Below are 14774 nucleotides of genomic sequence, written 5' to 3' on the forward strand. Positions count from 1 at the left end.
CAGCAATTTATTTATTTTTAAGTCTGGATTTGATTTATTTGTAGATATGCAACTAAAAAAACTATTCTTGAAAATAAAAAGTGATCTTTACATTACAGTAAAAATGATGTAATAAAAATTTATTACACTCCAAAGAGAAACTGGTAATATTTACTATTAACTTAATTATTAGTTAATTAAGTTAACTATAAACTCCTGTTATTAAGTTAACTATAAACTCCTGTTGTTACACAGGAGTTGTATTGAAAATAAAAATCTGAAAAAAAGTACAGTTCAGTTATTCTTTTATGTAGATCTTATGGTAGCTGTGGTTTGTTTAGGGTTGCTGCTTGGAAAGTGACATTTTCTTCCAGTATTGCTCCGTTTTTAGCTCCATTCATCTTTGAATCCCTGCAGCATGATGCTGCCACCACCATGTTTCAAGGAGGGAGCGGTGTTTCAGCGCAATCTGTTCTTTTACCAGTGTTACACCAACAACAGGATTTTGCATGTTGGACAAATTTTTTAATTGTGGTCTCATCTTACTAGGGAACAATCTTCCAAATATTTGTTATGACTCCTACATTTGCTTACAGTAATCAGCAAATGGATTTTCTTATGACAATCTTAACTTTTCTTGTGACCGTTTCACAAAGGCCAGAGCTGTCCTGTCAAGCAATTCTCCCACCAAACCATAAAGCCTTTTACTCTTTTGTGATTAATGCTCTGCTGCCCAGTAAGGTGGATGGACATGTCCTGGTAAATCTGCAGCTATGTCACTCTATTTCGATTTTCCGATGATAATTTGAACCTTTCATTGCACTGGATATTTTAGGGTGTTCAGAAAAATAAATCTGCTAATATAAAAAATGTATTAATGTGTGTTGGTGCGCCTTAAAAAATTTTGAAAATATATTAATTCAATAGGCTGTGAATACCTTTGCAAAATTCCTGGTTGTGTCGTCGTTCTTTATAAGACCAACATATCGGATGAGCAAACCACTACTAGTAGAACAGTTGGTCCATCCAGCTGGTAGAAGTGCAAATAAATGTTTTCCAAGATAAAAAGCCTGCACCAGCAGTATTTGCTCTCCAAAATACTTTCCAGTTATGCAGGAATTGATGCTACAAGCTGCTAAGCTAACATCGTTGTCACATCTAAACCTCCCTCGCCGCTGTCGATGCATGAACACCGTCTGGCTGAACCCTCCATGCTTTGGCAACTAAAGCCAACTTTGAAGCCTGAAAGAATGAATTCTCTCATTACTGCGATGTTGCAAAATATCACCTTGTGGGTTCCGGCCTTTCAAAAGATGTGCTTTAGAAAGTGCAGGATGCAAAACATAGGGCCACAAAAAAAAGCCATTATCATGCAGCCTCTGGGTGCTATAAATATATGTGCTCTGCATTTTTCGTCAATTCATTTAGCAGATGTTGAGTGGATGACCAGTGGACCCACGCCACCTTTAGTTGGGCTGCTAGTGTGGCTAAAACAACATTTCCAAATGAGTGCAAGGAAATACATGACATTTTTCCCTCTGTAAAACGAGAAGTCAAGCAAAAAAATCAACATAGCAACTGAGTAAACCATAATATGATCATTTGTTTTAGTCCGTGCAAGGAATCTTGTCCCCTGAGTTTATATCATGGCCTTATCGTTCAGCAGAGCCCACCTGAGAAAATAAACTCCAAAGCAGCAGAGGAGAAGTAAAAATCGGTGCGAAATACAAACAAAGCAATGGGCTCGGAAATTAGTCCCTCAGATAAAACACAATCACAGTTGGAGAAAAGTTTTTTTCTTGCTGTGGGGACAAGGGAGAGTAGAGATTTTACCATGTAAGCAAGTGACAACTGAGCACCAAGGCACTTTGATCACACTTCTGCCTGACGGGGAGATGCAATTACAACCGTGGGAAGGCAATTATTCACAGAACGTGCAAAAAGCCAATAAGGGTGATGGAGAGGGTGAAAAGTGGGAGGAGGGAAAGGGAAAAAAATGAGGCGAAGATGTGTAAGTGATTGGACATTAAGGAGGGAGAATGAGACACAAACGGAATGATATTGACAGGGACATCCTCAAAGGGACCGACAGCAGAACAGAGACAGACAGAGTCGCTGTATTTTCGTACAAGCTGGGTCACCTGGCACAGAGACAACCAAAGATAAAGGCGCATGCAAGAGAGTCAGACGTCAGGGGCCGGAGGTAGAAACAGCAATGTGAGGGGGGGGAAAAAAAGCCTGGCAGTTATACCTTCATGTATGCTCGGCATGTCTTCTCTCTTTTTTGAAGCTTTTCCGCACAACAAGAGGATCAAGCATAAGAGACAGATTGTAAAGAGAGAGAGGGAGAGAAGGTGGTGAGAGAAAAGGAAGCGTTAAACCATGCAACTTACTATCAATTACAGTATTAATGAAAAGAAGGAAAGGCACAGGTCTGTGAACTATCACCTTGAAATAATGAGACAGATCTAAAAGCTTCCCATGGGAAGTTAAGGGGCAAATCCTTGCTATGAATATGGATCACATACGAGTGAAGGGAAGAGATAAGAAACACACAGACAGCGAGAAGGAGTAAGTACTGAGACTAGATTCTGTTGCTCCCCATTAGCAGCACGTTGAAATACACCGAGAGGATAAACAATCTGAGGATAAAATCCTTTGTATTCCATTCGATGGAGAAAACAATTAAATGCTAGTTATTTTTATAACCCTTGGTTAATCTCTTAGCGTTAAGTAAGTGGCCGTGTCATTGGAAGTAAGTCACACCATAGAAAATCAAACACTGCTGCTCCTTCCACTGCAACACAGGGGCTTTTATCCAGGCCACGGCATCCAAAACACCTAAGGATATGCACAAAACTTCTGCAGACTGTGACTTTGATTTGAGTTGTTAGTTTGCAGGGAAGGGGCTGCATGGAACCTAAAGGGGCACACAATGGTTTAGTGGTTTCATCCTCCTGGAAACAAATTTACGAATAAACATTTCCAAACTCCATGCACATAGCTACTCAGATGTACACTGTTTTCCTCTTTTGTTTGTTTGCAGAGCATGCAAATTGACAAGCCAACTCCAAGAACTGGCGCGACTTATCTTCACTTGTGTTTACATTTACACAGGGATAAATTTGCAGGCTGCTTTCTGAGGATATCAGATGTCGTAAATGAAATACAGTGTCCGTAGTCGGAGCGGACATGAGGTGCAAAACACAAGAAGATAAAAAAAACAAACAGCAAAAACCAGAAAAGGAAACACCACAGCGGACAAGTAAAATGTGCACTTGTAAGTCATTGTTTTGAGAAATGTGTTTTTTTTTTCAGCCATAAAAGCATGATTTCCTGATTGAGGGGAGGTTTGTTGACGGAGCAAGTGGTAGATCTCAAAATTGTGCAACACCTGCAACTGTTAATGAGGCATCCTGCACAACCCAAATGAAAAGATTATTATGGGATAAAATATAAAACTTAAAGCTGCAAAAATCTGGCTGCATAAGTATGCATTTCCTTAAACTAACACTTCATTAATGCACCTTTTCATTCAGTTTCTGCATTTAGTCTTCTTAAGGAGACCCTTTACATCATTAGTGAGTTTTACTAACCTAAATGATAGTCCAGGTATCCAAGGAGGATTATTCTGAAATTTGGTCATTTGCATAATCATGCATTTGCTCAAAGGTGTCAGTCAGGAGAAGGGAATGAGACATTCCAGGGTTTTACCTACATTTACCATGACACAATGAAGACACTGGTCGTTAACTTGAGACCAAAAAGTGGCATTGCAAATAAGAGAATTTTCTCCAAAATGAAGCCAAAGATAAGACTGGAACTGGTCGTACAGAATAACAAGTGGCTCACAGCAGCACTGAAGGAGCTCATGAAATTTCCATCAAGCACTGGTTGTGTTCGGTGTTGGACAACCACTTTTCCATTTTTCTGGACTAAAATTTAAGGTTTCAACACAGATCACTTTTGAAAAACAAAACAAGCCTGGCTGAAATCTCCTAAAACCTTGTGGGAAAATGAGTTGAAGCAAGTTTGAACTGTGTGCACCACTTCTAAAAGGCACCACCAAAAGAACATCGGATCCACAATCACATCGTGATCGTGGTGGCATCATAATGTCTGGTTACTTCTTTCAATAAAACTTTTGTCAAGGTAGATTGAACTATAAACAGATACAATTACATCAAAATGAGTGATTCTTCCATAATAACACTTTTGGGATGACCGGACTCTAGTTTTACAATTAAATCTGAGAGAAAATCTAAGTTACCCTGTAGAGGTTTGTGGACAAGAGTTGTTCTCATAATGTGACAGATTTGCTAAGCGTTTGCCAGGCAGATCAGACGATTATTGTCAAGTCAAAATCTTTTTTTTATATTTTTAAAACTAATTGTTCTGATTTCTTTTTCAGTTGCATTGTACAGGATATGTATCAGAATAAAATGTGTGTACGCTTTTCGAAAGGCATTGCACATTATACTGTATATAGTGCACATGTACAGGACAAGGTGCTTACGAGGAGCTAATTTTTACAAAGTTGAGACAAGCTAAACAGAACTGAATTCCCAAAGGGAAACAACCTGCTTCAGGAGTAACGTCATATCAGCCTGTAAGGACAGAAAACTCTTGTGTACATCTGCAGCTGTAATAACAAAGCGCATCAATGTCACTGAGTACACCTTCACATCACTGCAGAGAGGTTAAATCCCTGAAGTTTTCAGTTACACTGTGCCCTTTTTGTGACATTTCAAAGCAGCACTGCAGGAAACCTTCATAAAACCTCCCCTTTATGAACAGACTAGCTGTTTGTAATCTCAGGGATAGTTATGTTGCTGTCTGAACATATGGACACAAACTGTAGTTGTCATTTCAGCAAAACATCACATTGTTTACCAAGCAACAGCCGTCTGCAGAGTCTGAATAATAATGCAATTTTTCAACCTGTCACTCATCTCTCCGCTGTACCTCCGGCGCCTGAGAGAAGCAGCCATGTCTCGGACCCGCTCTCTTTTCAAAAGGCGTCCACCGAGGCTCCGAAGGACAGCAGTCCTGCACTTGTCAGCAATGAAGAGTTATTCTCTGTGGGGGTGGGAGGGCGGGGGGCTCGTAGCCATTAGCTCGGATAAGGTGGAACTGCCAGGTGAGCTTGTTTTTCCAAAAGCCCTTAATTACCCAGGAGCTGTAAAGGAATGAAGTTTCCCCTCAGGGCAGAGGCCTGGCCCCTTAGCGTCATTCACCTAAGACTTGAGTGTGATACGTATGTGTGTGTGTGTGTGTGGGGGTGAGAGAGAGAGAGAGTGCACGGGCTTGTCTGTGTGTTATCCGTAAGCATCCTGCTAATGAATGTCTTGGGTTATGCTGACTCTGAGTGAGGGGCAAAGGAGGGAACAAAGTGTAATGAGAGGTTACAACAGGCCAGACCTTGTTGAAGCTGCGTCCGGCGGAGTCCTTCTCGTTGGGCCGGAGCTCCTGCAGCTGCGCGTCCAGGATGTCCACGAGCTGCTCCATCAGCCGCACGGAGGAGCTGACGTCCCCTGCAAACACGGGGCCCTGCGTGTGCCTAGCCAGCTCATTGGCTAAATTAGCCGCACTTTCGCCGCTTCGGATCTAAAAACAGCAGACGAGGGAGGGAGGGGGAACAAGAGGGGTGTCAAGGAAATGTGGGTGATGAAGGCCTGAGATGATGGTTATATAACGCCGGCTTGAATAATTTATTTCACATACATCTCAGAGTTCTAATCCACTGCAACACGGTTCGTTTACACAAAAAAGAGGTTTTAGTCACCCGCAAGCATTAGAGGAGTATAGAAAAATACACCAACATAACAATTATAAGCTGTCCTCTGTGATTAGTGTAATATAGTATTTATTATTAGATCCAATCTCAGCTCTGCAGTGACTCATGGTCGTAGTACGTACGCTGACTACATCTATACTAATTCTCATGGTGGGATTGTTCTGTAGTGAGTGATGAATCAATTTGTGCAGGAGGAAGCAATACATGTACAGACACAGGAAGCACATTTTCTTTCAATCCGTCTGAGATTTAATTTAAAGCTACAGGAAAGGTGATGGGACTGTAAAAAAAATATGCTACTGAACAGTTAGAAGACCAGCACTATTGTAGTCGTAAATCCATCAATGTTAGAGGTAGGACATAAATAAAATGTATTAAAGCTGATGAATCAGCTGGCTATATTTTGATTGCTTCCAGGTTACATTTTATTAAATAAAATGGATAACTTGTGCAAATTATCATTAAAAACATAGGCTGTAAAAGAAAGTGCAGAATTGAGCTGGTGGCTAATTTTTATTTTGATCGACCCAAAGCAACAAACAGCTCTGGAACTCAAAACTATGTGTTCTTTTTTTTCCCCTTTTCTTTTCTGATCTGTAAAACGTAGCATTCCAAAGAGCTATTATGTTCTGGTAGCAACCGGTCCGTTTCGGTTAATGCTGTTATTAAAGGAAGAAGACTCAAGGTTAGCTACTCTTAATATTAGTGAGGTGTTTAAAAACAAAGTCAAAGGAAGCGCAGAAATTTAAGAACCTGTTTAAAAAATATTATTTCCCACAAAATATAACATGTCTGTGGAACATTCAAGGTATGAGACAGCAAGAGTAAGCAACATTTTCAGGAGATAGTAGGAAAGTTGAACAGAGTACAGCAAAGTTTCTCTGTTTTATTCTTTTGATCCTTCAAGCTCTGTCGTTTATATAACATGTTCCATTTGAAAAGCCTTTGAGAGATCTCAGAGTTAAGGTACAGATTATGGCTGAAAATATATTGTAAAGTTATCATTACAATATTACTGTACTTATGAATATTCACACAGAATTAATTGGACTGCAATAAGCGTAAGCTACGTATTTATTTAGCATGCATTCAGAACTTCTATGCCTCTATCACAGTCAGTGACGGGACTTGTCGCTTAATGCAGCATAAAAAGGTTTAGAAGGTGAAGAAGTAAACAAAGTGTTTAAGTCTTTAAGGAATTATAGCAAAGCTTTTGAGAAGCAGCTTTTTCATTATGACCATGATGCTGAGATGGAGAAAAGGCATTTCAGTTTTAAAACTGTTACTGGTTAGACTATTCTTTATGTGGCGTATATGTTCGCAATGGACCCAAAGCACAAAGATGTCCATACTTTATCATTTTTTTATTTATCATAAACCATATTGTCATTCAAACATGTGTCAATATTCTCACACATAGAATGTTTTCCTAATATAGGTCAGCCCTTGTATTATGCATGATTTGTGGAGATGCAGACTCTCTGGATTTTGTTCGCAGTTAGCTGTTTTTGGAATACATGCTGTTATAATTGCTAATATGAGATGCTAAAGATAGAAATCTGTAATGACTTTGTATTTGGTTCACGGCTTGAAGACTAGAAACAAATGCAGTTAATGTTGTTTTTATTTCCTCGATCATAGCTCCAAATGAGAGATCATCATTGGCTAAAATTAGTAGTCAAAGCTTTGTAAAAATCTCCTACTGGAAACTGGACATTAAATGCTGATCACTCTCTCTTATAACCAATGTAGGGATAATTGCTATATGCTAGGTTTCCTCTCGTTTTGTCCCTGCGGTTTTGTATGAATGCAGTTTACTGAAATGGCAAACAAATTGTGTTTATGTGTATATCTGTTTATTCATTTTACTGTCTTTGTTCTTTGCAGATTACATTTGAGGGAAATATGGAACAATATGGCAAAAAAAAAATAGTGCTGAAACAGTACAAAAAGTATCCAAGGTGATTCGCCGTGCATCAGTTTTTTAAAATCATACTAATTCTGTTTCTATCACATAAAGTGCTCGAAATCAGGGCACAGCTCTTTAGATGCATACGCTCTACCACTCACCCCTCCACCCCAGGAGCCCTGCCTGAACCTGCTGCATTCATTTCTGCTTTTTCGAACAGAGAGAACAAAAATCTCTCTCTCAGAATGCAGCGTGTTCCTGTTTTATTATAGTGCATTCAGGCTACAGAAGCTCTTATCTGCACATCTACAGCTCTACCTGCAAAACATCAAAGTACAGAAGCACTGACGAAAGAGACCCCTGTTCTTTGATTCTCCGTAGCACGCTGCAGCTCTTGGCATTTATGCCTGATTTTTTTTTTTTAGAGAGAGAGAGCATTTCTTTTTTCTCCCACATGACTTTGGCTCCCCTTGCAAAAAAAAAGGAAGTGTTTCATTGAGTACACTTGACCTGTTCAGAAAATAAACCAAGCAAGGAAAGGGGTCACCCATTGCACACAGTGTAGATGTTTGATTTCTGTACTTGATCGTTGCTATGTTTTGTAATGGGCAAACTCTCCGTTTTACCTTTTGTGCCACCTGAGTCACCCAGTGGGAGGTGCAGTTGCTGAGGTCCGGCCCCTTGGAGCACCAAGTCCCCATCACGGTGCAGAGAAAAGTAGCTGTGCCTGCAGCAGCACAGAGAAAAAAAAAAAACACATTTGGAGAGAAGCCAAAACCTTGCTCGGATACAATGTCTCCTGCTGATCACTCATTTATACAGAATCTCCTGTGAAGGATACTAAATGTTCCGCAGCAGCAGGAATTTTTCAAATGATCTGAAAGGCTGAGAGGAATTTTAATGTCTGCCTTGAAAAAAAAGCATGTTGGGAAAAGTTTAGTAAAAAGCTGTCAAGGTCTGTGTAGCTTGAGATAGAAAGGGGAAAAGAACTGACAGAGCAAGCAAAGTGGCATTTGTTTACAGTTAAAGATCAACACATTTCACAGCTTTCAGCATCTCATATGCTCATATGCTTTCAGCATCTTTCAAAATCACATTTACTTCCAATTAATTCCTGCCACACTGACAAGAAAAAAATTGACGCTATGTCCTTTTGAAACGTTATCGCACTCTTATTTTTGTATTTGTATCTGCTGCCTCTATTTTTATTCTGACAGAACTTCCAGATTCTGATATTTACTCTGAATGTAATTCCAGTGCGATTACTACGGCAATGTTGTTGTCAGATGATCACACATAACTACAGCAGAAAAACTGCTTCCCTAACTGCTGACTTCATATGCTTCCAGCAGAGATTTTAAGTGCTTTAAGTAAACTGTAAGTGCGTTATTTAAATGTACCTACGGTGGAAGAGATGCTGTTTCACAAAATGAACAGTCCGTCACATTTATTTGTTTGTCCTTGAGCATTTGGAAACAGGCAACAGTTTCCCCCCCTGCTATTTGTAGACTTTTATCCCAGAGTTTCGAAATAGAACGAAAGCACCAAGAAGGTACATAATGATTTTTTTCTCCCTCCTTGATGTAGGAAGGAAAAAGCTCTAATCATGCAACACTTTGGTTTTAAAACTGACATGCTGCCTCGCTGCTGAAACGTGGCTGAGTTGGTGCATGTAAATAAAGGTGGAAATAAAACTACACTGAGCACACAAATAAGGATCATTTTAAGAGATTCTGTCAGATTCTTTGGATCTTGCTTTTCGCTCATTTTTTTTTATTTTAAAACGTCGGCGGTTGAAGTGACTTTTCCGATTGCGACTGTCATCGTACCAAATGAGAACAAACCCAAGCCTCCTGAAATAAATAAAAGCATGGGCACATTTTGTTTTATGTTTTTGTTCAGAAAGTGTCTCAGAAAAACAGTGATTCAGATCAACAATGTGACTGTTTTAAATTGTACAGATTGTGCTGTACTGCATTAGCATTGGGTTGCATCATAATGAGAAATAGGTTTAATTATATTGCATTTCATTTTTTAAAGGTGTGTTTTGGTTGGAAGTTTAGGAATTTTTTTCCTACTGTGACACTATTGAGCAGCAAAAGAGTAAAAAGAGAACAATTTTACATATTTTTGCTGCTGGTAAGAGAGAGAACTAAACAAGGCCTCAGAGTAAAACATCAGAAAATTCCTTATTTTAGCAATTTCTTTCAAAAGTGAAAACTATATAGTATCAATACACATATCTATATATTTTGTGAATTTATTGTTGCTATTTTAATCAATCCGGCTTGATGCTATAATCCAAAGCACAATTTCTAGGAAGAAATTACATATTTTAAACCAACAAATAATATTTTAGAACTACATTGCATGTCAATTACTTAAAAAAAACCCAGCTGTCTCTTTTACAAAGAACTTCAGAGTGGGCTGAAAGCATCTTTTAGCCATCTCCATTGTAAAAAGCCCAATAAGGTGATTGCGGTAGAAACCAGTCTGGCTCTTTTACTGCCCTAGAACAAGGACAAAGCTCAAATGTATTTCATTGTATTACCGTGGTAGGTGGCACAGCAAACTGGGAGTCTGTGGGGTATCGTCAAAGGAAAGGTAAGAGACACCAGGCCCAACAACACAGATCAGCTGAACGTTGCTACTAAAGCAGCCTGGCTTTCATTTTAAAGTACATGAAGATACTTGTCAGTCGGTAGACTTTTAAATATTAAGAATCCAGCTTATTTTTGTTTACTGATTTTATGCAATATTCAAAATTTCAGAGAAGAAAAATGTTAGCTTTGCATTAGCTACAAGTCATAATTACTGAAATAAACAATTAATTACATCACTTTGTGTAAGAAATCTATACCAGTTTAACTTTGTCTTTTATACTAGTGAAATATACTTTTTTATGATGTTCAGAATTAGGGAAATGCAAAAGAAGATTTAGCATACAGAACACATCTGCTTATCCTTAAGGCGAATGGAAACAATGTTTATATTTTTCTAAAACATAATTTAATTAAAAGATCTGTATAAAGGAGACAATGTCAGACATTTATTCTTATTTCCACATGTCTAGGGTTTAGGTTTTCATCTTTTCTTAATGCAGAGGTAAAATCTGTGTTGTGTGGTTTTGTTAGTTAAGTCAATTAGAGGGGTTTAAAAACTTCAGTAAAGTACTGATGTTAATCATAGGCTTGTAGAGGATTTAATAAGATAACTTTTATGTTAGTTAAGTCTGAAGCAGTGCCAAGATAAGCTTATGTATTTTTATTCACAACAAAATAACAATAAGGGTCTTAATCTTGTTAAAGCTCCTACATAAACAACAAACTTTGCCTGACATTTCCAGAAATCATTGAAGTTTACCATTACACAGGAATCTGAGTAATTAAAAAAAACGTTGACTTTGTTTGTGTTTTGTTATGTTAATATCATAAACTTCAATGAACTTTATTGAGATTTTATAGACATGCCAGCACAAAGCAGCATATATTGGTGAAGTTCTAATGTTGGTTTTTAACACCTAGTACAACTAAAGATTTGAAATGTATTACACAGTGTACTGAGTCCCTTTTACTGTGATACCACTAATAAAAACCCAGTACTGCTTTATCCATCATCAGAAAATTCAACTGGTCTGGCACAACTGCAGACCTAACAAGACATGAGAGGCAGTCATGGTAAACTGAGCTAAAGCAATAACAGCATTAATCTGGAGCAGATTTTGTTCTTTCAAACAAAATCTGAAGAGTTTAATGATTGAAACCTGACAAATCATAAGTAAATTGACCATTTTAAAGAAAGTGAAAGTTTTTACAAAGAACTAAATAAAAAAAATATGGATTTCAAATAAATGTAGACACTTACCTCTGGTTCCTTTGGGGCACGGTCTCTCCACAGTGGTGCCGGTGTGCGTCTGGGGCCAGTCGATGGCTCGCCTCCTGGTGGCCTCACAGAAACGTCTGGGCGTCGGGGGCAACTCGGGCACAGTGGGCTCGGACGTGACGGACCCGTGGCTGTCCTCGTAAAGTATCCTCCCCTCTCTGGGATCAGCTCCTGCTCCAGTGGTGTCGCCCTGCCCCCTCAGGGTGGGCAAAGTGGTGGTGGTGAACATCGGGGTGGTTTTGGGGACAGATGACGAGACGGAGGGATCCTCGGTGGTTGGGACTGGAGCAACAGAACGGTGAAGCTGTTAGAGATGTGCTTTCTTGATACTGGTGAATGCTAGAGCTATTGCTGGCTGAAAATTAAAAAGGTTCATGCGCGTGTCGTTTATAATTCCACCTCTGCTCTTTTCCCTCACAAAACAACACTGGAAAAAGCCTGACAATGTGACACTGTCTTTCACCATTTCTATTTTACTTAAACCAATAAGCAAGACAAGCAATAGCGGCAGAGCAATCTTTCACACAGCAGTGATTCCTTCCAAGCAGGCTCCGTATTGGGCTGATTAAATGTCAACAATGAAGACAAAGGCTGTCTGCATTTTACCTTTTTTCTCCCTGCCTAGTTCGCCTTTTTCCCTTTGATAAAGCTGGAGCGCGGAAGGAGAACCGCACTGCCCCGAGCAAAAACCATACATCAGCAATAATGCGATTCCACTGTATTCAGTCCACGCCTACCAAGCAAATCCGAGTGTGACTGCACACACACACGTAAGTGTGCAACCCAACCAGTGTCTGCTCTATTACTCAGGTGTGTCCCTGCCTAAAATCACTGCCAGCTCACAGATTGATATCTGCAGCGGAGGGCCTGGAGATAACTAGGAAATGAGAGCAGGAATGGGAAATCAATAAATTTAATACAGTATGAAGAGTCAATATGGATAAAAGAGAAAACACGGTGAGTGTTTGTGTGTCTGTGTGCCTTCGCGGATATCCAAGGCTTCTTGTCTTCTGAAAGGCCATACATTTCTGCCCACAACCTGCTGATTGTATTTTAAGATAAAAGCAGCTTCCCACAATGAGGTCTGCCCATGCGAGAAGCCACTATAGTCTTCATCATGTTCCCTGGCTGCTTTTGGGAAAATGCAATATCATGCTATCTGACACTCCATCATCAGACACCTATCTCCATTTCCCCGGGGGAGAATAGTGACAGAGCCGACATTTCTTGTTTCACACCAATCAGCGGGTCAGGGGGATCGTCGCTTCTTCATTCAGGTAAAATATTTGAGTTTATTACAAAGCTGATATCTGTGATGAGGCCAAGAGGCCACCTAAGCATGATGGGGTGGTGGGTGACGCTCATGATGAGAAAAGGAAATGCGACAGAGTGTCTCAAATGTGACATTTCACGGGATGACCTTTTATCCTTTCCTACATGGGCCCGGACAATTTACTTGCACTCATTCACTGATCATGTGGCTGTCAGCCACACATTCACAGATTGGCCTGGTCAACTTGGCAGGACCTTTAACAACTAATCCCTGTGCGGTTTGGTTGCGTTATAAAGTAATACAAAAAAAGTAAAAAAAAAAAACAACATGAAATCAACTTGAGATTTAAGTTGATAAAAGGGATTTTATATAGATTACATTCATTGTTGTATATTTTCTCTCCAGAAGCCATCATATTTAATCTGAAAGTCAATATCAGCTCTCAAGCTGCTCCAACAGAACAATGATATCTATAAGAGTGAACAAAAAGTTTCTGATACATTATGTAATGCAGGCAAAGTTTTTTCATTGAGTCAGGGAAAGTGAGAAGATTCATAGGCTGACTTTGGTTGATTCAATAGACACATATAATGCAATATAAGGGCAAGTGTAATTGGGTTTCAGAATATTAAAGCTCTCCATACCTGAGCAAACTTCTGCTTTTCCACAGGCTGATATAAACCCTGATACGCAGCTGTTTGTAACAGCTTGCTTGCATCACCTGATTAACTTGCTTCTAAGAGCGTATTTCTCCAACTCAACCCTCTGAAGCTACTTGTTCTAGTGCAAATGGTCACAACATCCAAATTGTCTGCTTTTTAATTATCTTTAAGCTGTAATATTTTTCTTTTACTTTTTTATATCATAAAAGATTCACTGTAACATGCTGCAAAGATTCTCTTGGATGAAACATTTGTGCATGTTAGATGTTAAAGGAAATAAATAATTATTTACGATAATAATTGTTTATATATTGATCCATTAAAAATCTTCAGATTTTACAGTTCTGTTGCTCACAATAATATTATTTTACTTTTAGTTGTATATTCCACTACAGCTTTTTACAGTAGTTTTTAGGATTCTGTCCATTAAAAACTACTGCTAAGAATGTTTCTCACCCACTGAGGATGCCTGTCTTGTCAACTGTATCTAATAAACAGTTACTGTGTATAAGTAACACTGATGAATTTAGGAATTTGAAGCAAAAGAAAAACAATGGAACCAAAGTTTACAATAAATTAAGCATTGTTTATTCTGGAACCTTCAAGATAAAACTTTCAAGAAATGCTTTTCTAAAGTAAATGCCCCTTCAAATATGATGTTATATTTAGCTTCTCAAATGCATACCAGTTTTCTTAGTCATGGGAAAAGTTGAGTATGCTCCAAAACTCAGCGGCTTGTAGAACTACCTTAGGCAGCAATAACTTCAAGCAGTCGTTTTCTGTAAGACTTTATCAGGCTCTCACATCTCAGTGGAGGAACTCTGGCCCGCTCCCCTGTAAAATGTTGCTTCAGTTCGTTGTGGTTTGCAGACATTCTTTATGAACAGCTCTGTTAATGTCCAACCACAGCATTTTAGTTGGCTCGAGGTCTGGACTTTGGCGGGGCCATTGCTACATCTCAATTGTTGTTGGTTTTGTTTTTCCCCAGACAATCTGCTGTAGATTTGTAGATGTCTTATTGTTGCCCTAAATTCAGTCAAGATTTGGTTGTCGCACAGATGGCCTTAAGTTTTCAATCTAGAATGGTGTGAAGCACAGAAGAGCGCGATGTTCCCAGGTCCAAATCAAGTAAAAATCACCACCCCTCCACCACTGTGCTTAAAATGTGGAAATATATATTTTTGTAAGTATGCTGAATTTGATTTTCATTAATTGTGCTGCTGTACATTATGGCCAAATATCTCTACTTCTGTTTCAACTCTGTGATAAGCA

General features: G+C 39.1%; 1 protein-coding gene across 9 annotated transcripts in view; it reads right to left on the minus strand.

The window, feature by feature from the left end:
• Positions 1–14774, minus strand: part of LOC102220018 (adhesion G protein-coupled receptor L2-like) — a 128529-nt gene that overhangs the window by 33958 nt on the left and 79797 nt on the right. For 8 of the 9 annotated variants that reach the window (XM_023335453.1, XM_023335451.1, XM_023335450.1 and 5 more), the window contains 4 exons: positions 11550–11849; positions 8312–8412; positions 5401–5586; positions 2231–2269 (listed from right to left, as the gene is read on the minus strand). In XM_023335453.1, coding sequence (XP_023191221.1) covers positions 2231–2269; positions 5401–5586; positions 8312–8412; positions 11550–11849 — 626 coding nt within the window. The remainder of the gene's footprint in view (positions 1–2230; positions 2270–5400; positions 5587–8311; positions 8413–11549; positions 11850–14774) is intronic. The other variant, XM_023335452.1, reaches the window with a different exon arrangement.

Source organism: Xiphophorus maculatus, chromosome 6 (assembly GCF_002775205.1).
Source record: "Xiphophorus maculatus strain JP 163 A chromosome 6, X_maculatus-5.0-male, whole genome shotgun sequence".
Lineage (NCBI taxonomy): Eukaryota > Metazoa > Chordata > Actinopteri > Cyprinodontiformes > Poeciliidae > Xiphophorus > Xiphophorus maculatus.